The 27,038-nt window shown below is 51.4% G+C and overlaps 1 protein-coding gene across 23 annotated transcripts in view; it reads left to right on the top strand.

The window, feature by feature from the left end:
- The first annotated feature begins 783 nt into the window (after positions 1–783).
- The window catches only part of EPS15L1 (epidermal growth factor receptor pathway substrate 15 like 1), a 116,487-nt gene continuing 90,232 nt past the window's right edge, over positions 784–27,038 (top strand). For 16 of the 23 annotated variants that reach the window (XM_063616219.1, XM_063616222.1, XM_063616225.1 and 13 more), the window contains exon 1: positions 829–930. In XM_063616219.1, coding sequence (XP_063472289.1) covers positions 898–930 — 33 coding nt within the window. In that variant the 5' untranslated portion in view covers positions 829–897. Of the gene's footprint in view, positions 931–27,038 lie in introns of all 23 variants that reach the window. The other 7 variants (XM_063616211.1, XM_063616217.1, XM_055239147.2 and 4 more) reach the window with 4 other exon arrangements.

Below are 27,038 nucleotides of genomic sequence, written 5' to 3'. Positions count from 1 at the left end.
CACTGCACTCCAGCCTGGATGACAGAGTGAGACAAAATAAAATTAAAAAAAGTTCTCTAGAGTAGGGCTTTTCCTCTAATAACCATACTCCAGCAAGCCTCAGGTGCCTGCTGCTCTGTGCCGGGCAGTGAGACACATAGATGTGTAACACCAGCAAACACGTATTACCATTCTCTCTTTTCAGAAGAGGGGCCTAGGGGCCCAGAGAGGCGAGTTCAACTACTTGCCAGGACACACAGAGCAGCTGGGGAATCATGCCTGGCACCTGGCACTGTGGGTGCTGTAGCGGCACAGAGAGGTGAAGTCCTGCGCCTGAGCTTAGCCAAAACCCTAAGGGGCAGACCCAGATTATAAAACACACACAAACAGCTATCCTAGGAACAGGACGCTTTGCGGGGCAGGGTGCGGGTCCCCCCAGATTAGCATACACACACACACTGCGATCCTAGGAACAGGGCGCCTTGCGGGGCAGGGTGAGGGTCCTGACCCTCCGCGGGGTGAGCGACCGCCTCCCCAGGCGCACTGGCAGGCGGACGGCATCCCTAACAGAGAACCAGGCCTCGGCATGGGCTGGAGGGATGACAGTCCATGGCCGACTCTGACAGCGGCCAGCGGTACGAGAGTCCGAACAACTTTGGAAGGAGGAGCAGGGATAGCAGGCCTCAGAGCACAGAAGACGCAGACGCCTCAGGCCCCGCCCCTCCCGGCTGCGTGTGCGCGGCCCCGCCCCCGCCCCCGCCCCTCCCGGCCTGACTGCGCGTGCGTGGCCCTGCCTACGGCCCCGCCTTCTCCCGGGGCAGGCTGCGTGCGCACCGCCCTCCCGTCGTCCCAGTGCGCACGCGCGGCTGCGGCCCCGCCCCCGTTCCCCCGGCGCTCAGAGCCCGAGTCCGCGGGAAGATGGCGGCGCCGCTCATTCCACTCTCCCAGCAGGTACGGGCCGGGCGGGCCTGGGGGCGGCGCCGGGGTGCAGGGCGCGAGGCGAGCGGTGCGGCGAGGCTGAGGCGCTGGGAGACTCAGCCAGGCGGCGGCGGGGGCGGCGCGTGCTGAAGGGCTTGCGGCGGGCGGGTGGGCAGGCGGCCCTGAAGGTGACAGGCCGTGGCCCGCGGCCTCCCGTGCCCGAGCGACCCTCGCGGGCACCGGCGAGGCGAGGAGGTGCGCAGCGCGTGTCCTCTCCGCCCAGGGCCCAGACCCTGCCGCCGCTGAAGCTCCCAGGCCGGGGACCCGCGGAGGCGCTGGGCTGCATCCCGGAGAGGTGGGCGAGGGGTGCGAGCGTTTCTGTCGGCGCGGCGGCCCGGCGAGTCTTTGTCTCCCGCCGGTCCCGGCGCCCGGGCGGGCAGGGTCCCTGCTGGGTGCAAGTCAGAGCCTCGCCGGAGCCCGGATCCGTCAGCAACAGCGCGATCTCAGACTGATCCGCTGCCTCCCTTGGAAGCTGCTTCCGCCACCCCTGCAGCGGGCGCAGATCGCACGTCTCCGGGCGCCTGTCTGTCCTCAAATTCGCCTGATGCGCTTACGAAGGGGCAGTATCGATGGCGCGACACAGACATGCGAAAAAGAGCCTTGCGTAGGCAGCTCTGTTATTTGGGAGAGACTTTCATTCATTCATTTTCTATCCATCCGTCAAATGTGCTTTGGGTCAGGTGCTGGGAGCGCTGCATTCTTCCAGACAAGGTCGCTGCTCTCCTGGAGGTGACACTCGTGGGAACTAGAAACTACCTGTGTTATGCTAATCACAGCTGCCTTTATTTGCTGAATAGCTGTGTTGTGCAAAGCACCATATAAGCATTTTGCTAGAATGATCTAGCACAGCATAGTGATTAAGAGTGAGGACACAGGGTCAGATCATGTGTTCAAATCTTGGCTCCAGCCCCGATTTCTCTGTGCCTTTGGTTGAAGCTCTTAGCCTTTCCACCCATCAGTTGCTTCCTTTGGGAAATGGAGATACGTGAAAACTAAGCACGTGAAAAAGCGCTTAGAACAGTGCCTAGCATATGAGAGGCACTCAGTGATCCTATGATTACTGTCATCATTTAATCTCTGCCAGATTTGGACGTTTGGGAGTAGAGACTGCAGCAAGTAAGAATTCCAAACCCAAAGAGAGCTGATAGGCCGGTTGCATGCTTGCATGACTGGTTAGCTGACCCAAGGAGAGAGAAGTGCACAGCTAGCCAGTTTGCAACACTGTCACTAAGTTAACAGTGCTAAAACCCGGTGATTATTAATTAGCAAGTTCTTGTTACTGACATGAAAGTGCTCTGTAAACTGTTAAGTGTCCTACAGATAGTAGGTGTTAATAGCTAAGTGCTGCAGTTTAGAGTATGTAGTCGGGGGGGTTGGGGGGGTGGGGGGCGGGGACGGCGGGAGTCGAGGAAAATCACCTAAGATCATTTCATAAGAAAGCACTAAGCACTCCCAATTTGGGAGGTGTGGATCTTTCTAAAACTTCCTGTCCAGTTTTTTTTTTTTTTTTGAGTTGGAGTATTGCTCTGTCACCCAGGGTGGAGTGCAGTGGCATGATCTCAGCTCACTGCAACCTCCGCCTCCTGAGTTCAAGTGATTCTCCTGCCTCAGCCTCCTAAGTAGCTGGGACTACAGGCACGTGCCACCACACCCGGCTAATTTCTGTATTTTTTTTTTAGTGGAGACGGGGTTTCACCACGTTGGCCAGGCTGGTGTCAAACTCCTGACCTCGAGTGATCCACCCGCCTTGGCCTCCCAAAGTGCTGGGATTACAGGGGTGAGCCACTGCACCCGGCCAGGTCACTGACTTCTTAGCCTCTTCCTGTTCCTTTCCCTATACATTTGTTGAATGAAGGTGTGGCCTGGTTTTCTTCGTTTGGAAATGTCAGCACTTCTCTACACTTGCTCTCGAGTGAAAATCTACACCATGGGTTACTGTGTGAGGTGTGAGGCATGGCCCTCCCAGACCCTTACTGTCTAGCTGAGGAGATCACTTGGGTTCACAGATAACTCTGGGGGAACCAAGGGTATGATTCCAAAATTTTTGGTTGGGGGCAACAGGGAAGCACCCTGCAACAGGTACCTGTGATCTGGTTGGATTTCGGTGACATAGCACACTTGGCAAGCAGATGGCCAGGTGAAGGTGAGCAAAGTGGATAACCCAGTGGGCTAGCCTAGGGGAGGAGGGGTGTGTTTTCTCCACTCCCACTCCCGTCTGCACTTTTCCTATCCGCATCCCATCTTTTTCAGTCTGTTCTGTACTCCTCGACATCATCTTAGAATCTCCTTCCTTATATACTCTTTTCTGACCCTGAATATCAATGTAAATTCGAAAGGTCTGCACTCCTGCCTCTTTAGGAGTGATTTTTTTTTTTTCCCCAACAGCATCTCAGTGATCTGTGTGTCTCCCTGTCGCCCTGCTCAGCTCTCTTCTGCTTTCCAAAAAGCCTTCCATGGAAATGCATCCAGATCTCTTCCCTCCTTGTACTCCCCGAGGTTACCAGCGGCCCCTCTGTCCTTAACCCCGGTGCCCTGTGGCTGCAGCCGATCCTCCTCGAACTCCGCAACACTGGAGCCCATCGGTCTTCACTCTTCATCCTCTCTCCTTTCAGTCTCTCCCTCTTGTCCCCTAATTTCAGCCTCCCCACCTGCATCTTATCTGTGTGCTCCCTCCCTGGAGCTTCTATGCAGAGGACTCCAAACCTGCCTTCTGGAGTCCAGAAGGTGTCTCTCTCCTGCACCTCTGCCAGCCTGCTGGACTCTGGAATAGGCCATTTCCTTGCTATGCCTCAAAGTAGGCTGGGCCATCCTACTTACTACTTGCCCACTCCCTACCATTTAATCCCACGCCACTGTGGAAGTCATCTTCTTTTTGTTTTTTGAGACAGGGTCTCGCTCTGTCCCCCAGGCTGGAGTGCAGTGGTAGGATCATAGCTCACTGCAACCTCAAACTCCTGGGCTCAAGCAATTCTCCCACCTTGGCTTCTCAAGTAGCTGGGACTACAGGAGCGCATCAATCATACCCAGCTAATTAAACATTTTTTTTTGTAGAGATGAAGTCTTGCTATGTTGCCTAGACAGGTCTTAAACCCCTAGCCTCAAGTAATCCTTCTATCTCAGCCTCCTAAAGTATTGGAATTACAGAGGTCAGCCACTGCATCTGGCTAGGATTCATCTAAAACATGTTCCCCTGCTGGGCGCGGTGGCTCACGCTTGTAATCCCAGCACTTTGGGAGGCCGAGGCGGGCGGATCACGAGGTCAGGAGATCGAGACCAGGGTGAAACCCCGTCTCTACTAAAAATACAAAAAATTAGCCGGGCGTGGTGGCAGGCGCCTGTAGTCCCAGCTACTCGGAGAGGCTGAGGCAGGAGAATGGCGTGAACCCGGGAGGCGGAGCTTGCAGTGAGCCGAGATTGCGCCACTGCACTCCAGCCTGGGCGACAGAGCGAGACTCCGTCTCAAAAAAAAAAAAAAAAAAAAAAACGTGTTCCCCTGTTCCAGAAGCCTTTCACAGCTCCCATTCCCCTTCCTCCGAAAGAAGTCAGTTTACGGCTGGGCGCTGTGGCTCACGCCTATAATCCCAGCATTTTAGGAGGCTGAAGCGGATGGATTGCTTGAGGCCAGGAGTTCGAGACCAGCCTGGCCAACATAGCAAAACCCTGTCTGTACTAAAAATACAAAAGTTAGCCAGGCATAGTGGCAAACACCTATAATCCCAGCTACTTGGGAGGCTGAGGCACGAGAATCGCTTGAAACCAGGTGACGGAGGTTGCAGTGAGCTGAGATCGCGCCACTTCACCCCAGCCTGGGCGACAGGATGAGACTGAGTCTCAAAAAAAGTCAGCTTTGATGAGCTTAGTAAGCCCTGAATCGACTCCACCTAACCTTGCTGGGTCCCTTTCCTGCACTTTTGGCTCTTGGCAACACTTTCTAGCCTCAGCATCCTTAGCTGTGTTGCTCCGGTTGCTAGAACATCACTGTGAGCTCCTGCCGCGTGCTGCCTGCCCTGAAGCACGGTCTCTGAGGCCTCCTCTGTGTTGTCTTCCCTTAGCCCCACCCGAATGAGAGTTCTCTCCCTTGTACCTTCCGTGGGTCCCTTTTGTGACCGCTGTACCTAGGAAGCGCATGGTAACTGGGCTCAGTGATGAGGAGAGACTGCCCTGGGCCCAAAGAGCTACACCTTCCTCCTTTCCCCCTTGTCATGCATTCTTCATCTAGGAGCTTTTGCTGTATTTTGGTAGGTGCCTGCATTCTAGGAGGCTTTTATTCCCCTTTTACAAGTGAGGAAACCAAGACCCACAGAAATAGAGTAACTGGCTGAAGTCTCATAGTTGGTGGGCGCAGAGCTGAGGTCACACCTGCGTCCTCCTGCCGCAGAGCCCTGCTGTTCCAGACGGCCTGCTGGGCACCCCTCCCAGAGCAGCACCCGGCCAGTGTGTCTGGAATGAATGCTGAGTGGCTCAGACACTTACTTGTCCTCTTGTCCCTTGTTTCTTTTCTTCATCTGAAATAATTGCTAGTCTATCTTAGTAGAATGCTAATGGCGATGCAGTCTAAATTGATGAGAACGAAGTTTTAGAGTAAAATCCACTCCTGAAAGATCCAGAATTCCCTGACTGTCACTTATTGACCTGCACTGGCCTGTTTTTTTTTTGTGGTTGTTGTTGTTGTTGTTGTTGTTTCGACTAAATAGATTCTCACTGGGCAAGACCCCTCCACCCCCATTCTGAACTTTAAAACCACTTTCTGGGCCGGGCGCAGTGGCTGACGCCTATAATCCTAGCACTTTGGGAGGCTGAGGCAGGTGGATCACCTGAGGTCAAGAGTTCGAGACCAGCCTGGCCAACATGGTGAAACCTCATCTCTACTAAAAATACAAAAAATTAGCCGGGCGTGGTGGCGGATGCCTGTAATCCCGGCTACTCGGGACCCTGAGGCAGGAGAATCACTTGAACCCAGGAGGCGGAGGTTGCAGTGAGCCAAGATCACGCCACTGCACACTCTAGCCTGGGCAACAAAGTGAGACTCCGTCTCAAAAAAAAAAAAAAAAAAGAAAAGCAAGCACCATCAGGTGCAGTGGTGCCTGCTTTTCAATGTTTAGGTCCTTAGATGTTTGTTTGGATTCCCAGATATTCCTTCACTGCCCTCAGTCCTGCAAATACTTTCTGTACCTTAGTTTTCTCATCTGCAGAATGGTACTGTGGACTCGCTTGACGCTTTGTCACAGTAGAGTGTCAGGACCCTGCCGTGTGATGCATGTGCTCTCAGTGCCTTCCTTTTTTTTTTTTTTTGAGACAGAGTTTCACTCTTGTCACCCAGGATGGAGTGCAATGGCGCTGTCTTGGCTCACTGCAACCTCCGCCTCCTGGATTCAAGTGATTCTCCTGTCTCAGCCTCCTGAGTAGCTGGGATTACAGGTGCCCACCAGTACGCCCAGCTAATTTTTGTATTTTTAGTAGAGACGGGGTTTCACCATGTTGCCTAGGCTGGTCTCGAACTCCTGACCTCATGTGATCCGTCTGCCTCAGCCTCCCAAAGTGCTGGGATTACAGGCACGAGGCACCACGCCTGGCCCTCATGCCTTCCTTTTGTAGATCACACTGTTTGTTCAGTGAGTATTTATTTGGCATCTTCTTTTTGCTGGGCACTTTCTGGGCAGTGGATGGAACAGTGAATCTGAAGGCAGCGCCGCCTCACGGGGCTGACATCCTTGGTAGGGGCCCGGATATAAAGAAATGAGCCAATGTGTGGTACATCCGGTGGGGATTGATGCTGTGAGATGAGTAGAGCAGGGCAGGTTCCAATCTGATGTGCAGGTCAGGAAAGGTCTCACCACTAGGCTGGAAGGACTGAGTAAAGAAAACATCTTAGATTGCCTGGTTCATCCTCCCGGTCACTCTGGCCAGTATTATCTTCAGTGTATAGGGGCAAGAGGGGCAGATCACTGGAGGCCAAGAAGGGTAGATCACTGGAGGTCGGGAGTTCAAGACCAGCCTGGCCAACATGGTGAAACCCTGTCTCTACTAAAATACAAAAATTAGCCAGGCGTGGTGGCACATGCCTGTAGTCCCGGCTACTCAGGAGGCTGAGGCAGGAGAATTGCTTGGACCTGAAAGGCAGAGGTTGCAGTGAGCCAAGATTGCACCACTGTACTCCAGCCTGGGCGACAGAGCAAGACCTGTATCAAAAAAAAAGAGAGAGAAAGTGAGGCCAGAGATTGTTATGTCCCTTGCCCAAGTTTGTACCCAGTGATTTCAGGCTGACATGGCTTTTCTGACACAGGTTCAGGCCTCTTCATTGCACCATAGTTTCTTGTCTTGGAAAGTTTTTTTGTTTTTGTTTTTTGTTTTTTAAAGTTTATGACATCTAACCTCATTTGTTTTTATACCTAGTTATTAGATATCATGTAGTCTGAGTTTTTATTTTATTACTTTAATCTCATCTCATTAAAAGGTAGAGAGGGACATGGAAAGGCCTGCTTATTGTCTTTCTTTTTCCTTTAGAGACAGGATCTTGCTCTATTGCCTATGCTGGAGTACAGTGGTGCAATCAAAGCTCATTGCAGCCTCGACTCTTGGCCTCAAGTGATCCTCCTGCCTTAGTCTCCCTAGGAACTGAGACTACAGGCATGCAACACCACACTTGGCTAATTTTTAATTTTTTTGTAGAAACAGGATCTTGCTGTGTTGCCCAGGCTGGTTTCGAATTCCTGACCTCAAGTGATCCTCCTGCCTCTGCCTCCAAAGCGCTGAGATTACAGGTGTGAGCCACCACTCCCAGCCAGCTGTCTTTAGGAGAATCCAGAGGTTTCCCTGCCAGAGTGGTAATCAGTGCCCCTGGCCCATGCAGAATTGAGTTGTCCAGGCCCAGCCCACAGCAGAGGCTCAGGTCACGGGTGGTCCAAGCTGCAGGAGGGGCAGATGACTAGCTTCCATTTGGGTGTTAGACATGGTTGTATGGAGGAGAGGGTGTGTTTGGTGTAGGCCAAGCTTGTCCAACCCATGCCTGCATGTGGCCCAGGATGGCTTTGAATGCAGCCCAGCACAAATTTGTAAACTTTCCTAAAACATTATGAGGTTTTCTTGTGAAATTTTTTTTTTTTGAGACGGAGTCTTGCTCTGTCGCCCAGGCTGGAGTGCAGTGGCGCCATCTCGGCTCATTGCAAGCTCTGCCTCCCAGGTTCATGCCATTCTACTGCCTCAGCCTCCTGCGTAGCTGGAACTACAGGCACCCGCCACCACACCCGGCTAATTTTTTGTATTTTTAGTAGAGACGGAGTTTCACCGGTTAGGCAGAATGGTCTTGATCTCCTGACCTCGTGATCTGCCTGCCTCGGCCTCCCAAAGTGCTAGGATTACAGGCGTGAGCCACCATGCCCACCCGTGAATTTTTTTAAGCTCATCAGCTATCGTTAGTGTTAGTGTTAGTGTATTTTATGTGTGGCATAAAACAATTCTAGTGTGGCCCAGGGAAGCCAAAAGATTGGACACCCCTGGTCTAGGCCATGGGGAATGGCCTTTCACACGGAGGCAAAGAGGACTGAGCCAGAGCTGAGAGGCTGCAGGTCTAGGTCAGAGGGCCAAAACATGCGGCTGGGACTTTGGGGTTCATGTCCTTCTTTTAATTTAGGCGGCTCAGGGATGAAAGGAAGGTCTTTTGGTAAATAAGACGTGAGAGTTTGTGTCTGGGCTACAAATTGGCCCAACTGACAGGATGTCTGCTTGCCCGGAGAGTGGCCAGTGGCTGATGGGGGCTGAGGAGCTGAGACCTGCCCACTGTCCGCACTGGACTGGGCTTTACTGCTGGTCAGAGTGGTGGCCCTGAAGTTTGCTTCTGCACAGAGTGCAGACCATTAGCTCTTAAAGCTTCTTTGGGCTTTTCCCTTCATAGGAGTCCCAGCTCTTGATACTACAAGCTGTTGGGTGAAAGTAAAGGTTACAGATGACTGCAGACATTTGTCTCAGATTTCCATCTGCACTGCCTGTGGTGTGGAATGTAGACCTGATAACAGAATCTGTTTACTGACTGCCTGCAGGTCAGGCTAACATAAAGTCACTTCTCTTGGGCACACCAGCCAGGCTGGATCAGGCGCTGCTTACCGGCAGCTGACAGCACACCTGCTCCCCATGTTTCCCAGGCCTGCAGTCCTCATTCCCTCTGCCCTATGGCCCCCTGGCCCCTCTTTCTGTCATCTGCGCAGGCGGTCCTTCATCTTGCCTCAAGGCCTTTGGATCTGCTGTTCCCTCTCTCTGGAATGCTCTTTCCAAACCATTCATCCTCTGGTGAATCCCTACACCTCTTCATATCAGCTGGGGCATCACTTCCTCAGGGAAGCCTTTCCTGACAAACTGGCCCAGCTTCTCTGTTACCACTGGTGGAGATGGACACCTTTTCCATTTAGCCGTTTATAATTTTCTCTTTGCCGGGTTGATTGATGGTCTGTCTTCCCCAACCATCTAGACTAGGTCCACGAGGGCAGAGACTGTGCCTGTTTTATTCATCCTTGTTTGCCAGGCTGCAACTGGCACTCAGGTGCTCAGCAGTCATCTGTTGAAGGAAGAGTAGCATGGGCCACATTATGAGAGGCAGTAGGGAGCTATGGCAGGTTCTTGAGGAGTGACACCTTTAGATGATCTGGCTGCTTACACAGGGAGTGCTTGGAGCTGGGTTCTAGCTCCGAGACAGTCTCTGTGATATGGGCATGAAGTGATCAAGAGAAACCTGGCCTGAGGTTGTTTCAAGAAGAGTAGAAAGGGCTGGGGGTGGAAGGAGTATGTGGGGTAGCTATTTGGACAGGTGAGGGTCTAGGTGGGAGAAGAAGCAGGCATAGTGTTTGCAGCCGTCAGGTTGAGGCCACCTTCAGGGAGCCAGGACAGCAACGGTGGGAGTGCCCGGTGGGCAGAGTCTGATGGGCTGTGGCTGTGTCAGTTGAGTCAACTGACTTTGACTTTGCAGGAAACCCTCCAAGCCATGTGAGACCCCACATTTAGGTACAGTCAAAAAGAAGACCAGCTCTGGGGCTGGGGCACCATGAGATTCTGCTTGCTGAGCTACTGTGTGCTGTCTTGTGACCAAGATAAATAAAACCGAGCCCCACCCTCCAGGTCAGCTCAACTGCAGCTGGGCACCCAGGCACACAGAAAATTAGGACATAGTGTGACACGCTCATGGAAGTCAGGTGGCACCCACAGTGGTGGGATGAATCACCTCCATTGGGCTGGGAATAAAGGACAGGAGGAAGAGGGCGCCTGTGCCTCCTTTTGTCTTTTCCCTCCTCCGTTCCAACAGGCCTGGAGGAAGCAGCTGGGTGCAGCCTCTCTGACTGGCCGCACACTGCGTGGACCAGTGTCCTGCCCCCACCCTCTGCACAGGCCCTCTCTCCCAGCACCATCTTCAACAGCTTCCTGGCACCCCCCTGCCTTCTCAGAGCCTCACTTCCCTGACTCTTTGTTTTATTTTATTTTTTCTTGAGGTGGAGTCCTGCTTTGTCACCCAGGCTGGAGTGATGGCATGATCTTGGCTCACTGCAGCTTCCGCCACCTGGGCTCAAGCAATTCTCCTGCCTCAGCCTCCCAAGTAGCTGGGATTACAGGTGCAAACTACCAAGCCTGGCTAATTTTTTTATATTTTTAGTAGAGACAGGGTTTCACCATGTTGGCCAGGCTGGTCTCGAACTCCTGGCCTCTAGTGATCCAACCATCTCGGCTCCCCAAAGTGCTGGGATTACAGGCGTGAGCCACCATGCCTTGCCCCCCACTTCCCTGATTCTGGTAACCTGGTCTCCCAGAACAGGTGGCAACGGGACCCCAGCCCTGGTGGTACCCTGACTGCCCTCACCAGTGAGTGGGCCCAGGCAGGCAGCTCTGGGCCCTGGGGAGAGATTTGGGGCACAGGTCTGATGCAGGAGTGAGGGAGTGTTGTGGGACCAACAATGGTGCCATCGTCCCTGTGCTTGTTTCTAGATGAGGAAACTGAGAGGGAGAGGGGTAAAACAACCCGTCAGACCCCCATGGAGAGCAGGCGTCTGGATCAGACCATGGGCTCCAAAGCCACCATTTTGTCCTATGATTGCCACACCGTGGGCTCTGGGAGGGTCGAGGAGCTCTGTCTTTCCTGCTCCCTGCTGGGTTCCCAGCCCCTGAAATCTGGGCTGCTGGCACATAGTAGGCCGGTGATATCTGTTGATTGGAGGCTGGGTACTTGGAACAGCAGCCAGGAGCGCAGTCTGTCTCTCCAGCTGCCTTTGAGGGTAGTTGACAGACGGGAACGTTTTGTCTCTCGGGTGAAGAAACAGGCACAGGGCCCAGAGCCTCCTGCTCAAGCCCACTGGCTGGTGACAGCAGTCAGGGCACCACCAGGGCTGGGGCCCTGCTACCTCCTCACCTCCACTCATCAGAGGGTGAGGAAAGGGCTTCCCTCTTGTGCAAGTGACATCAACAAGTGTGCCTCTGTCATTACGCCAATCTGTAGAAAACTGGCTTTTCTTTCTTTCTTTCTTTTTTTTTTTTTGAGACAGGATCTCACTCTGTGACCCAGGCTGGAGTGCAGTGGTGCGATCTCAGCTCACCGCAACCTTTGCCTCTCGGGTTCAAGCGATTTTCCAGCCTCAGCCCTCAGGTGTGTGCCACCACACCCTGCTAATTTTTGTATTTTTTGTAGAGACGGGGTTTCTCCATGTTGCCTAGGCCAGTTTCGAACTCCTGAGCTCAAAGCGATCCACCTGCCTCGGCCTCCCAAAGTGCTGGGATTGCATGTGTCAGCCACTATGCCCAGCTGGCTTTTCTTTCTTTCTTTCTTTTTTTTTTTTTTTTAGAGATGGAGTCTTGCTCTGTCGCCCAGGCTGGAGTGCAGTGGCGCGATCTCGGCTCACTGCAAGCTCCACCTCCCGGGTTCACCCACTATTCTCCTGCCTCAGCCTCCTGAGTAGCTGGGACTACAGGCACCCGCCACCAGGCCCGGCTAATATTTGTATTTTTAGTAGAGACGGGGTTTCACCATGTTAGCTAGGCTGGTCTGGATCTCCTGACTTCAAGATCTGCCCGCCTCGGCCTCCCAAAGTGCTGGGATTACAGGCGTGAGCCACCGCGCCAGGCCCCAGCTGGCTTTTCTTAATCTGAAGAGGATGTGCTTTTCAATTTTATATTTTCCAGTGGAAGAGAAAACTATCTCATTTCACACTCTCCAAAGGGGAAAGATGAAACACGAAAAAACTTGATGATGAGGCCCTCACACTGTGTGTTTAACCAGGACTGTACGCTTATGGGGATGGACTGTCCCCCTCAATTCCCCCCACACCCTACAAATGGCACTGTTTGTGGTTGGGGGGTCCCAGACACAATTGGCCTAGGCGCATATTCTTGCAAACATTCTTCCCTTTGAGTTTTTTCTTTGCTAAGAACTAGAACGCTCTGTGCCCGCGGCACCCCCTGTGCTGGCTTTGGAGACTTTCTCTGTGGGTTGAGGCTTCTGGAGTGGTGGAGAAGGCTCCACAATTGCTGATGGGCTGGGCAAGGTTGTCCATCACCAGGGTACAAATTGTTGCTGTTATTTTGCTTGCTCACACCAGGCCATGGAATTGGCATTTTCTTTTAGGCCAGCCTCTGAGTTGGCATTCACAGTCAGTTGACTTTATTGATTTAATTTGTTGTTGACTCTTAGCCACTAGAAAATGTCGTTAATTCACATTTAATGCACATTTAAAATGTCCTTTAATTCACACTAAGTGGGTTTTTACAGGTGTGTGCTTATCTGCTATGTGTAAAATTGTATTTTTTTAAAGAAAATGACAGCTGAGACTAAGAGAATTGGTGAAACACTGTTCTTTTTTTTGTTTTTAGAGACAGGCTCTGTCGCCCAGGTTGGAGTGCAGTGGCACCATCACGGCTCACTGCAGCCTCAGACTCCTGGGTTCATCCTCCTGTCTCAGCCTCCTTAGTAGTTGGGACTACAGGTGCTCCTCAGCACACCACCACGCCCAGCTAATTTTCTGATTTTTAATTTTTGTAGGGCTAGGGTCTCACTATTTTGCCCAGGCTGGTCTTGAATTCCTGACCTTAAGGGATCCTCCTGCCTTAATCTCCAAACTGTTGGGATTACAGGCCTGAGCCACCATTCCCGAACTGAAACATCGTTCTGTCTTAGATGTTGGGAGCTGCTTAGCTGATGAGTTGAGAGAGCAAATGGCTACCATATGTACCATAGTGTAGCCAACATTTGTTGAAATACTTTATTGCTTGGCAAGGATCAATTGGCAGGGTAGGCTATAAGGACTGTGATTTTACACCTGCGACTCATATGCTGATTCACAGCCTTGCCTGACCTCCCTCCCTGCCCACCATTCTTTGTAAATACAGGCTGCTCCCCCGTCTCAGGAATAATAATACAAGATTAACCATAATAGGGGATGTAATAATGGCTTCCCATTGCAGAGTGTATTTCACTTGCATATTCTCATTTGGGACTTACCAGCATCCTCAGGCCAGGTGCTGTCTATTCTCATTTTACAGATGGGGACACTGAGGCCCAGAGTGGCTTGGTGGCTTGTCCTCACTGCTACTGAGCCACGGAGCTATGTCTGCCCGCTCCCCACTGCCAACTGCACCTTCCTGCACTCAGCCCACCACCTGCCTTCCTCAACACTTTAATCTCACCCATGCCCTCAACAGACATTTACTGAAGGCCTGCTTCTAGGAGGGCACAGCGTGATCCCTCCACCCTCCAGGCATTAAGAATGTAGTGAGAGGGGCCGTTCATTACAGCAGCTTTTCCATCAAATCGACTTCAGGAAGTGTCCCTTGTCAAAGTTTGGGGCTATGGGAGTGTGGAGGCAGGACAGACTTGTTTCAGTTGGGGGAAACTAGGATCGTTTTAGAGCAGGGCGTTGGCCTGCAGTAGGCAGAGGCCCCAGGCATAGGGAATACAGTCACGCACCGCATAACCATGATGGACTGCATATGTGACAGTGCTCCCGTAAGATTATACTGCTGTATTTTTCCTGTGCCTTTGCTATGTTTAGATATGTTTAGATACGCAGCTACTTAGCATTGTGTTACAGTTGCCTGCAGTTTTCAGTACTGGGCCACGCTGCCCAGGTTTGTAGCCTGGGAGTAATAGGCTAGACCACAGCCTAGGCGTGGAGCAGGCACTGCCTTCTAGGTTTGTGTAAGTTCACTCCAGGATGTCCTCACGATGATGAAATTAACCTGACGCTGCAACTCTCAGGACGCATCCCTGTGGTTAAACAATGCATGACTGCATCTTGTGCCAAGACAAGGAGTGAAAGGTGCCCGATATGTTCAGTAGAGCTTTGCCAGCCGGGGGAAGGAGGTGAAGCTGGAGTGTGATATGTGTGAGTGTGAGTGTATGTGGGTGAGCCTGAGTGTACATGTGTGATTGTGTGTATGTGTGTGTGGCTGAGTGTGTGTATGTGAGTGTGTGTGTGGAGTGAAATCAGCCCGGCAAGGTAGGAGATGGCCAGGGAGCACTTTGAGGACTGGGCTGAGGGTTTGGACCTTAGCCTCCGTTGCACACCTTGAAGAGCCTTTCTGAGCAGAGGAGTGGCTGTGTGCGAGTGCAGTGGGGAGGCGGGTGAAGGCAGGGCCGTGGGTGAGGAGGCTGGGCCAGGCTCTGCAGAGGCATGTGTGGGGCAAGCGGGGTGGGGGCGGGGCAGCCCTCCCATCAGGACAGAGCCCCTGTCTTTGTCCTCGTCACCCCTGCCGTGCGTTTGCTTTTCTGTGTTGGTGTGTGTGTCAGCTCACTGGCTTTGATGCCCTGACCAGACTGTGATGCTCCATGGTGGCAGCAACCATCTTTCTGCTCACTGTGGAGTCCGGGAGCCTCGAGGGGTGCCTGATGTTTAGAGGGTCCAGAAAAAGAACAGTGCACTGGGAGGCTGACGCTGCCACCCACAGCAATGAGGAGGAAGGTGGCATGGCACTGACCTGGCATCCTTGGCAGGGAGCCACCCCCCACTGTCAGGAACACCCCGACAGGAGGCTAGACCCATCCCAACTGAGTCCTGGGCAGTGTGCTCTGTTAGGGAATAGTAGATGGCAGGGACATTGGAGCCCAGGAGTAGCTGATGCAGGAAAGGAATGTTGGGAAGGTCCGGGGTTCACTTCGGAAAATTGGGAGACTCTGGGAAGTGGGTCCTTGTGGGAGGCGGTGGGTGCTCCTGCTGCGGAGGACACACTGCTGAGTCATTGAGCCCTTCTCGGTGTCCCCCCCGCCCCAGTCTCGGGTGACTGCTCTCCCATGTCTCTCCAGGGAGACTGCTCATGGGTCAGAGGAAGGAAACAGATGGAACCGAATAGGTCTGTTCTCTGAGATGCCCGGGAGGGGTGATGTCCAGGAGACACAGGTCAGCAGCTGGGAGGACTGCTCGGAGGCTTCATCTGCTTTTGCTCTTAAGCAGCATTTTCAGGAGGGAGAGCTGGAATCTGCTCCCCTCCTGCCTGGGCGCCATTCCAGTTCCATCCCTTCTGCCCTCTGCGTGGCTGCACAGGACCCTTGAGCCCTTCCCTACATGCCTGCCCCTAGATCCCTCCAGGACCCAGCTCCCCTGGTGTTTCCTGTGGTGGAGCCTCCTCCCTCCCTCCCCGTGGCTGGCCTGTCTCTGGCACTGCTTTGGTGCAGGTGCTCCACAGCCTCGCTTGACCGAGGCTCCCTAGACAGGCTCAGCCATGGAGGAGGCGCCTTCCAGGTCTCCTGTTGCTTGGGTGTATGTCTGCTGCTGGCTGCGGACTGGCCCTCCATCCTGTCTCTTCCATCTAGCTCTTGGCAGCCATCTCTGTGCTTTGTCATGGCTCCATGAGGCTGGGGGTGGGGAGGGTCCCGATGTTCACCTCCACACCTGCACCAAGGCGTCTAGAATGGCAATTAGATTTCCACCTCAATGCCCCTGGGGACATTCCAAGGAAACACATTCCTTTTTAGGGAACTGGCATGCCCTCCTTCTCCGGGTGTCTGCACTGTGAGTTGCTGCAGTCCCCAGACCTCCTGCTGCTGGAGGGCCATGGCAGTCTCTCTCTGATCGCTTCCTTCCAGCCCTGCTCCTGCTCCCCACCTCCTTGCAGCAGATTCCTACTGTTTACCATCTCCTGTGCATATACGCCCAGCTTGCTGGCCTGCAGGCACCCCTTTCCCGGGCTCTGCTTGCCCTGGGGATGACATCCCGTCTTCTCAGCACAGCATGCACAGACCCTGGCATCCCACGCTCGTGTCCTTCCACCTGGCTGGGGCCGTGCTGAATCACTCACAGCTCGCCTGTCTTCTCTGTCCCGGTGCACACCTGGCCCCAGGCCCTGAGTTCCCCTCACTGTGCCTACTGCTGCAGTCATGTCATGTGGTCCCCTGTGCTATAGTCCTGGGCTGACTTTGTCCCGCCTGCCCTTCCTGAAGCCCAGGACTCTATTTTTTGTTTATTTTGTTTTTGTTTTTGTTTTGTTTTGAGATGGAGTTTCACTCTTGTCACCCAGGCTGGAGTGCAATGGCACGATCTTGGCTCACTGCAACCTCTAGCCTCCTGGGTTCAAGCGGTTCTCCCGCCTCAGCCTCCCAAGTAGCTGGGATTACAGGTACCCGCCACCATGCCCAGCTAATTTTTATACGTTTAGTAGAGACAGAGTTTCACCATGTTGGCCAGGCTGGTCTCGAACTCCTGACCTCAGGTGATCTACCCACTTTGGCCTCCCGAAGTGCTGAGATTACAGGCGTGAGCCACCACACCTGGCCTGAAGCCCAGGACTCTGTTCTACACACTTTTGTATCCCCAGTGCTGCCTCTTAGCACGAATTCAGCATGTGTTGATTGAGTGAGCAAACGAATAAATTTCCAGGTCCAAAGAAGGGAGAGCTGGAGAATCTAAGGGTGGACTCTTTTTCAGGAGGATTTTTTGTTTGTTTGTTTGTTTGAGACAGGGTTTTGCTCTTGTTGCCCAGGCTGGAGTGCAATGGCGCAACCTGGGCTCACTGCAACCTCTGCCTCCTGGGTTCAAATGATTCTTCTGTCTCAGCCTCCTGAGTAGCTGGGATTACAGGCCTGCACCACCATGCCTAGCTAATTTTATATTTTTAGTAGAGACAGGATTTCTCCATGTTGGTCAGGCTGGTCTCGAACTCCTGACCTCAGGTGATCCACCCGCCTTGGCCTCCCGTAGTGCTGGAATTATAGGTGTGAGCCACCGCATCTGGCTTCCAGGAGGTTTTATATGAAGGGTAGGGGGAGGTCAGTAGCTGGAGATGGAACAGAGATGGAGGGATGTTTCTGGGGAGAGGGTACATTTTTACCTGGAGCCAGTGGAAGGAGAGCGATGAGGAGGATACCAGGAATCACAACAGCTGGCGACTGACAAGTTCCCGGGGGTGGGAGTGCTCACCCTCATCTCCAGATGCAGAAGCTGAGGCACAGAGAGGCTGCTCACCCCGCCCCAGGGTTGCACAGTATTCCAGCAGCAGGACAGGACTCAAATCCACATTTGTCTGGCAGCACTGTTGACTTCCACATGAGACAGCTTCTCTTAGTGAAGCAAGATGGGAGAACACAGCCCGTAGGTGTAGACGGAGCCGGGCAGTCTCTCCTGAAGACCTTTAGGGCTCAGCATAGTCCTGCATCCTCCACAGGGCAGTGCATCAAGGCAGGAAGCCTGCTGCAGGCTGCAGGCGATGTTTTTTTCTCCAGCAATTCTGTTTCTGGAATGCTGAGATCAGTGCTCACGCCTGTAATCCCAGCACTTTGGGAGGCCAAGGCAGGAGGATTGCTTGAGGCCAGGAGTTCAAGACCAGCCTGGCAAAATAATGAGACTCCCATCTTTACAAAAAAATGAAAAAAAAAAAAAATTAGCCACGCATGGTGGTGCATGGCTATGGTCCCAACTACTCAGGAGGCTGAGGCAGGAGGATCACTTAAGCCCAGGAGCTTGAGGCTACAGTGAGCTATGATCATGCCACTGCACTCCAGCCTGGACAACAGAGCTGTCTCTCTTTTTTTTTTTTTTTGAGATGGAGTTTCACTCTTGTTGCCCAGGCTGGAGTGCAATGATGTGATCCTGGCTCACTGCAGCCTCTGCCTCCCTAGTTCAAGCGATTCTCCTGCTTCAGCCTCCCAAGTAGCTGGGATTACAGGTGTGTGCCACCACACCTGGCTAATTTTATATTTTTAGTAGAGACAGGCTTTTACCATGTTGGCCAGGCTGATCTCAAACTGCTGACCTCAGGTGATCCACCTACCTCAGACTCCAAAAGTGTGGGGTTACAGGTGTGAGCCATCATGCCTGGCCCAGAGCCGTCTCTTAAAAAAAAAAAAGAAAAGAAAAAAGAAAGCTTTCAAACTTTGATTCTGTGTTCTGACGCCCTTCCTGGTCCATGTCATTCACCTTGCTGCTTTGCTGCATGTCTAAATGCTCAGGGCAGTTCTCTTGCTTCTTGGTTCCTCTCCAGGGCAGCAACTGCAGGCCTTACCCCTGTGCCATGCCCCACTGCAGGCTCTGAGTTCTGTCTGGTTTGGATGGAGGCCTTGAGCCCCGAGCATGTTCGTCTTCTGCTGGTCTCACAAGGCACTCATTTGGGTCCCTGGGGAGAATCCATGAAAATTCCTTCAGATCCTGCTTTTCCTTGCACATCTTTCTATTTCTGTCTTAATTTACAAAAGCAGCTCGTGCTGACATAGTACACCAGGGAACATAGGAAGCCATGAGGAAGCAAACTAGCTGGCCCATAGAAATCCTGGTAAGCATGGCCCTGTGCCGCCAGGTTCCAATAGCGGGGTGATAGGATACCGTGTGCTTATAAGCCAGGTCACACCGTACCTGCTAGATTGCACCCTTCTCGTTTAGCAAGCTGATGAAGATTGGACCCCATTTGTAAACATTCTGCTGTTTTGACTGCTGTAAGGTATTTGTTCTGTCCCATGGAGACTCAGCAATTTATTAGCAGCTTAACCAGTCCTCTGCTGTTTCCAGTGCCTCGCAGTCTGCATCTGTGCCCTCAAGAGGGGAAAACAGCGAACCCTCTTGCCCTTCCCCCACTCCTGCATCACTTATCAGTCTCCCAGGAGCAGACCTTGTAGCCATGGTAGGGCACACTTGTGTGTGTTCTAAAGGAATGCCAGTTTGTATTGTTTGACAGAAGCACGATCCTGTCACCAAGCTCTCCTCATTTGTCACACTTAAACCTTACACAGCTTGTGCCATTAGGGTCCTTGCCAAGGCAGAAGCACATCAAATGGCCTTTTTTTTTTTTTTTTATTAATAGAAATTCTTTTTTCTTTCTTGGATTTCAGCTTTTTTAAATTGTAGATACAGAGAGAGTACACGTGCCTATTTGTTACATGAGAATATTGCATGATGCTGAGGTTTGGAATACGGATCCTGTTACCCTGTTAGTGAACATAGTACCCGATAGGTCGTTTTTTTTTTTTTTTTTTTTTTTTTTTTGAGACGGAGTCTCACTCTGTCGCCCAGGCTGGAGTGCAGTGGCGCGATCTCGGCTCACTGCAAGCTCCGCCTCCTGGGTTCACGCCATTCTCCTGCCTCAGCCTCTCCGAGTAGCTGGGACTACAGGCGCCCGCCACCACGCCCGGCTAATTTTTTTGTATTTTTAGTAGAGACGGGGTTTCACCGTGGTCTCGATCTCCTGACCTCGTGATCCGCCCGCCTCGGCCTCCCAAAGTGCTGGGATTACAAGCGTGAGCCACCGCGCCCGGCCGGTCGTTTTTTTTTTTTATCTTTTTTTTGAGACGGAGTCTCGCTCTGTCACCCAGGCTGGAGTGCAGTGGCGTAATGTCGGCTCACTGCAAGCTCCGCCTCCCGGGTTCATGCCATTCTCCTGCCTCAGCCTCCTGAGTAGCTGGGACTACAGGTGCCTGCCACTACGCCCGGCTAATGTTTTGTATTTTTAGTAGAGACGGGGTTTCACCGTGTTAGCCAGGATGGTCTCGATCTCCTGACCTCATGAGCCACCCACCTCAGCCTCCCAAAGTGCTGGGATTACAGGCGTGAGCCACCTCGCCCAGCCCAAATGGCCTTTAAACCCATTAAAAGTCGATGGCTGGGCATGCTCACGCCTGTAATCCCAGCACCCTGGGAGGCCCCGGTGGGAAGATCTTTTGAACCCAGGAGTTAGAGACTGGCCTGGGCAACAAAGCGAGACCCTGTCTCTACAAAAAATAAAAAATAGTAATTAGCTGGGTGTGGTGGCATGCACTTACCCAGCTACTTGGAAGGCTGAGGAAGGAGGATCCCTTGAGTCCAGGAGGTTGAGGCTGCAGTGAGCCATGATGGCACCACTGTACTCTAGCCTGGGTGACAGAGCAAGTCTCTGTCTCTGTGAAAAATAAAATAAAGGCCGGGCGCAGTGGCTCACACCTGTAATCCCAGCACTTTTGGAGACTGAGGCAGGCAGATCACGAGGTCAGGAGATCAAGACCATCCTGGCTAACACGGTGAAACCCCGTCTCTACTAAGAAAAATACAAAAAAATTAGCTGGGCGTGGTTGCGGGCACCTGTAGTCCCAACTACTCGGGAGGCTGAGGCAGGAGAATGGCATGAACCCGGGAGGCGGAGCTTGCAGTGAGCTGAGATCGTGCCACTGCATTCCAGCTTGAGGGACAGAGCGAGACTCCGTCTCAAAAAAAAAATAAAAATAAAAATAAAAATAAAAATAAATAAATAAATGTAGAGGGAAGGGTTTAATGAATTCCCATGTATCTACCGCCCATTTACAACAGTTATCAATATTTTGCAGGTTTCTTTGTACCACCCTTTGATATTTTTAGTTCTTAGGTTTTTTTTTTTTTTTTTTCCAGATGACATTTTGCTATGTTGTGCAGGCCGGAGTGCAGTAGCCATTCACAGGCCCAGTGATCATAGCTCACTGCAGCCTGGAATTCCTGGCCTCAGGCAATCCTCCTGCCTCAGCTTCTTGAGTAGCTGGGACTACAGGTGAGTGCCACTACACCTGGCTCTGGCTCCTGTGGTTTTTTTTTTTTTTTTTTTTTTTTTTGAGATGGAGTTTCACTCCTGTTGCCCAGGCTGGAGAGCAGTAGCATAATCTCAGCTCACTGCAACCTCTGCCTCCCGGGTTCAAGTGATTCTCCTGCCGCAGCCTCCTGAGTAGCTGGGATTACGGGTGCCCACCACCACGCTTGGCTAATTTTTATATTTTTAGTAGAGACGGGGTTTCACCATATTGGCCAGGCTGATTTAGAACTCCTGACCTCAGGTGATCTACCCGCCTCGGCCTCCCAAAGTGCTGGGATGACAGGCGTGAGCCACTGCACCCAGCCTCCTGTTGTGTGTTTTTTGTTTTTTTTTTTTTTTTGAGACGAAGTCACACTCTGTAGCCCAGGCTGGAGTGCAGTGGCATGATCTCGGCTCACTGCAACCTACGCCTCCTGGGCTTAAGCATTTCTCCTGCTTCAGCCTCCAGAGTAACTGGGATTACAGGCACATGCCACCACACCCGCTAATTTTTTTGTATTTTTAGTAGAGACAGGGTTTCACCACGTTGGCCAGGCTAGTCTTGAACTCCCGGCCTCAGGTAACTGCCTTCCTCGACCTCCCAAAGTGCTAGGATTACAGGCGTGAGCCACTGCACCTGGCCTGTTTTTTTGAATCTTAGAAATTGTAGGCCAGGCGCAGTGGCTCATGCCTGTAATCCCAGCACTCTGGCAGGCCGAGGCGGTCGGATCACGAGGTCAGGAGATCGAGACCATCCTGGCTAACACGGTGAAACCCTGTCTCTACTAAAAAATACAAAAAATTAGCCGAGCGAGGTGGCGGGCACCTGTAGTGCCAGCTACTCGGGAGGCTGAGGCAGGAGAATGGCGTGAACCCGGGAGGTGGAGCTTGCAGTGAGTGGAGATCTCACCACTGCATTCCAGCCTGGCGACAGAGCAAGACTCCATCTCAAAAAATAAAATAAAATAAATAAATAAATAAAAGAAATTGTATTTCAACATGCATCTCTAACAGTTAAGACCGTTTTCCTTTACATAACCACAATGCCTTATCACACCTTACACAACTAATAATAATGCCTTTGGTATTATCTGATACCAAGACCATATTCACATTTCCCTGATTGTCTGCAAATGTCACCTTGCATTTGGTCATTAGGTTTCCTAAGTCTCTAAAGAAAAAACAAAACTCTCATTTTGAGATGATTGTAGACTCACTTGCAGTTGTTAGAGAGTCTGGGTGGGCGCAGTGGCTCACGCCTGTAATCCCAGCACTTTGGGAGGCCAAGGCAGGCAGATCACCTGAGGTCAGGAGTTCAAGACCAGCCAGGCCAACATGGTGAAACCCCGTCTCTACTAAAAGTATAAAAATTAGCCAGGCACAGTGGTGGGTGCCTGTAATTCCAGCTACTCGGGAGGCTGAGGCAGGAGAATTGCTTGAACCTGGGAGGCGGAGGTTGTAGTGAGCCAAGATTGCACCACTGCCATCCAGCCTGGGCAACAGAGCGAGACTCCATCTCAAAAAAAAAAAAAGAGTCTGTACCATTTATCCAGTTTCCTCTGAAGTAACATTTGCATAATGGTGGTACAGTATTGCATCCGGGATATTGATGATGATGGCTATGTTCAGGATCTGAAGGAAGAGTCCTGAATTCTCTGGGGACCCAAGTGACCACCTTGTGAGACCAGCAGAAGTTGGACATGCCCTGGCCAGGCAAGGTGGCTCACGCCTTAATCCCAGCACTTTGGGAGGCCGAGGCAGGTGGATCACCTGAGGTCAGGAGGGCGAGACCAGCCTGGCCAACATGGTGAAACCTTGTCTCTACTAAAAATACAAAAAATTAGCCAGATGTGTTGGCATGCACCTGTAATCCCAGCTACTTGGGAGGCTGAGGCAGGAGAATCACTTGAACCTGGGAGGCGGAGGTTGCAGTGAGCCAAGATTGCACCATTGCACTCCAGCCTGGGCAACAAAGTGAGACTCTGTCTCAAAAAAAAAAAAAAAAAAAAAAGATGGACATGCTCAGGGCCTCCATCCAGCCCAGACAGAACTCAGGGCCTGCAGTGGGGCATGGCACAGGGATACGGCATGCATTCCCTGCCCTGGAGAGGAACCGAGAAGCAATAGAACCACCCCTGAGAGTTTAGACATTCAGCAAAGCAGCAAGGTGAGTGACATGGACTGGGGAGGGCATCGGAGCACAGAATCAAGGTTTGAAAGCTTTTTTTTCTTTTTTAAGAGACAGCTCTGTTGCCCAGGCTGGAGTGCAGTATCACGATCGTAGCTCACTGCAGCCTTGAACTTCTGGGCTCAGGCTATCCTCCTGCCTCAGCCTCCTGAGTTGCTGGGACCACAGGCATGTGCCACCATGCTTGGCTATTTTTTTTTTTTTTTTTTTTGTAGAGATAGGGTCTTGTTGATAGCCAGGTACAGAACACCCCCCTCCTGTTGCCCTTTTATAGGCACACCCACTTCCCTCCCAGCCCATCTCTTCCTTATCCCCGGCAACCACCACTCTGTTCATTTCTACAATTTTATCATTTTAATGATGTTATCTAATGGAATTATTCAGTATGTAACCTTTGAGGTTTGGCCTTTGTCATTCAGCATAATTCTCTGGAGATTCATCCAGATTATTGCATGTGTGTCAGCCCTTCATTCCTTTTCATTGCTGAGTAGTATTGCACGGTGTGCTTGGACCACAGTTTGCTGAACCACTCACTTATTGGAGGACATCGAGGTGTTACCAGTTTGGAGCAGTGACATATAAAGCTGTGGCCAACACTGCATACAGGATGTGGTATGAACATCACTCTTCATTTCACTCGGGTAAATGCCCAGGACAGTTGCTGGTTCATGTGGTAGTTTCGTGTTGTGTTTAGTTTTTTTTGTTGTTGTTTTTTTTTAAGAAACTGCTAGTCTGTTTCCAGAGTCACCGTACCTTTTTACTTTCCCATCAGCAGTGTATGAGTGGCCCATTTTCCCTGCATCCTCACCAGCATTTGATGTTGTCACAATATTTGTTATTTTAGCCACTCTGATGGAGTGCAGTGACATCTCACTATGGTTTTAATTTGCATTCTCCTATTCGCTAATGATGTTAAACATATTTTTGTATGTTCATTTGCCATCTGCTATATTTCCTCTTTGGTAAAATGTCTTTTTGCCTTCAGATCTTTTGCCCATGTTCTTTTCTTCTTCGTGTTTTTTTTTTTTTTAAGAAATCAGATCTTGTTATGTTGCCCAGGGTGGTCTTGAACTCCTGGGATCAAGCAATCCTCCTGCTTTGGCCTCCTGAGTAGCTGGGACTACAGGTGTGCACCACCACGCCTGGCTTGCCCGTGTTCTAATTTGATTGTTTTCTTTTTTATGCTGTTGAATTTGAGAGCTCTCTAGTATATATTTTAGATAGTAGTCCTTTGTTGGATATGTGCTTTGCAAACCTTTCTTTCTAGTCTGTAGCTTGCCTTTTCATCTTTTTATCTGGCTTTTTTTTTTTTTTTTTTTTTTTTTTGAGACGGAGTCTTGCTCTGTCACACAGGCTAGAGTGCAGTGGCACAGTCTCGGCTCACTGCAGCCTCTGCCCGCTGGGTTCAAGCAATTCTCCTGGCTCAGCCTCCTGGGTAGCTGGGATTACAGGTGCACACCACTACACCCAGCTAATTTTTTTTGTATTTTTAGCCATGTTGGCCAGGCTGGTCTTGAACTCCTGACCCCAGGTGATCCGCCTGCCTCGGCCTCCCAAAGTGCTGGGATTACAGGTGTGAGCCACTGCGCCCGGCCTTTTTTTTTTTCAATACGGAGTTTTGCTCTTGTTGCCCAGGCTGGAGTGCAATGGTGCAATGGTGTGATCTCGGCCTCCCGGGTTCAAGCGATTCTCCTGCCTCAGCCTCCCGAGTCGCTGGGATTACAGGCATGCGCCACCATGCCTGGCTAATTTTACATTTTTAATAGAGATGGGGTTTCTCCATGTAGGTCAAACTGGTCTTGAACTCCCAACCTCTGGTGATCCTCCTGCCTCGGCCTCCCAAAGTGCTGGGATTACAGGCATGAGCCACCACGCCAGGCCTTACGTGGCTCTTTCACAGTGCAAACATAAAGTTTGTCTGCCAATCTTTCCTTTTATGAATCGAGCTTTTGGTGTCAAGTCTAAGAACTCTTTGCCTTGCCCTAGATCCTGAGGATTATGTTTTACATTTGAATTCATGATCCATTTTGAGTTACATTTTGTACGAAGCATAAGACTTTTAGTTCGAGGGCCATGTTCTTCCTATGGATGCCGATTGCTCCAGCGCCCTTTGTGGAAAGGCTGTCCTTCCTCCTGAAATACTTTTGCACCTTTGTCAAGAAATCCACTGGGCATATCTGTGTGTGTCTGTTTCTCAGATTCTCCATTCTGTTCTGTGCATTACTATCTGTGCCCGCCCCCTGCCAATACTCCACTGTCTTAACTACTCTAGCTATAGAGTCAGTCTTGAAATCAGGTAGACTGACTCTTTCCACTTTATTATTCTTTTTCACAATTGTTTTGGCTTCTCTGCCTTTTTTTTTTTTTTTCGAAGTTGAAGTCTCACTCTGTTCCCTAGGCTGGAGTGCAATGGCGTGATCTCAGCTCACTGCAGCCTCTGCCTCCCAGGTTCAAGTGATTCTCCTGCCTCAGCCTCCTGAGTAGCTGGGATTACAGGCACCTGCCGCCATGCCTGGCTAATTTTTGTATTTTTAGTAGAGACGGGGTTTCATCATGTTGGCCAGGCTGGTCTTGAACTCCTGACCTCAGGTGATTCACCCACCTCGGCCTCCCTAAGTGGTGGGATTACAGGTGTGAGCCAGCATGCCTGGCCCTGTAATACTTAAATTACTAGTGAGATGGAACATTTTCTTTCTAACTTTGCTGCATCTCTTCTTTCTGAATTGCCTCTCTCTTCTCTTTGCTCATTTTTAATTGAGATGTCTTTTTCCTTGTGATTTCGAAAAGCTCTCTTTTCATTTGCCAAGTCTTCTCCTTCTCTTGGTAACATTTACCTTAGCTCTGGTGTAGAAACCTCTGATGGAGCAGTTGGAGAGAGCTGCCCATCCAGTCCAGGAAGGTTAGACATGCCCCAGCGTTTCCCTGATGCCTTTTGAATGTTTTGAGTCAAGTCCCAGTTCTGCCACGTGCTTGCCACATGACTGAGCCAGGTTACCTCACCCGCAGAACGTGGGCTGGCCTGCCGGGCGGGCTGGGCTCACATCGGGTGATGGTTGTGCAAGGCCTGTGGGGGCCTCTAAGGGGAAGGCAGAAATGGAAGGATTATCAAGCAAGCTCTACTCCGGGCTATATTTTTGCAACCGTATGTTTTTCTAAGTAGGAACTCAGACTGAGATGTGTTTCAGTGTTATGTGCCTAACTTCCTGCAAAACTTGGCAGTGGCATTGAAAAACACAGCCATTATGGGGTCTCAGCTTTCCCGGGGAAATGGCAGGTCATCGAAAACACTGGCTTTCCAGTCCATTTATATGCTCAAATCGAGTGTTGCCTTTTGACCTCTTCTGTTTAATAAAATGCTCCAGCACGTCATCACGGACGTGCATTTTCCCAGGCCAGCATATGCATGAGGCTGTCCTGTGGTCCGGTGCCCAGCCCTGTGACACCTCGGCTGTCATTACAGGGTGCACAGTAGGTGAGGGTCTGACTCCAGGACCACCCATCCTGGGTGCTTCACTCACTGTTGCTCATTGGCTGTTGTGGTCCTGAGTAGGGCAAACTCAGTTTCCCCACCTGTCAACTGGACTAGTAATATTACCTGCTCTTTAGCGTTGTCGGGAGGATGAGAGGTACTGGATAGGAAACAAGGGATTATAGGTACTTCTCTGAACATTTTACAGTGAAAATGGATTGCTTTCCAAAAGTCATTTTGAACCAAGGCTGATGATCGTTGGTTTGTTTTGCGCAAGAGCGCGTACTTTGCTGGCAGAGTGAGAGAGTTCGGGCAGGAGGCAGCCAGGCATGAAGATGTAGGAGGTGTCCTGCCCTTGGCCACGTGCGGGGATCAGAGTTGGGTGAACTCTGTTTAGGAGTTGTTAGAACACAATCCTGAGACAGTTTCTCCTCCGAGGTGGTTCTGCTGGGTTTCTCCATCTCAACT

Source organism: Symphalangus syndactylus, chromosome 13 (genome assembly GCF_028878055.3).
Source record: "Symphalangus syndactylus isolate Jambi chromosome 13, NHGRI_mSymSyn1-v2.1_pri, whole genome shotgun sequence".
NCBI lineage: Eukaryota > Metazoa > Chordata > Mammalia > Primates > Hylobatidae > Symphalangus > Symphalangus syndactylus.
Note: the sequence above shows the minus strand (reverse complement) of the source record. Positions and strands in the feature narration are given on the sequence as shown.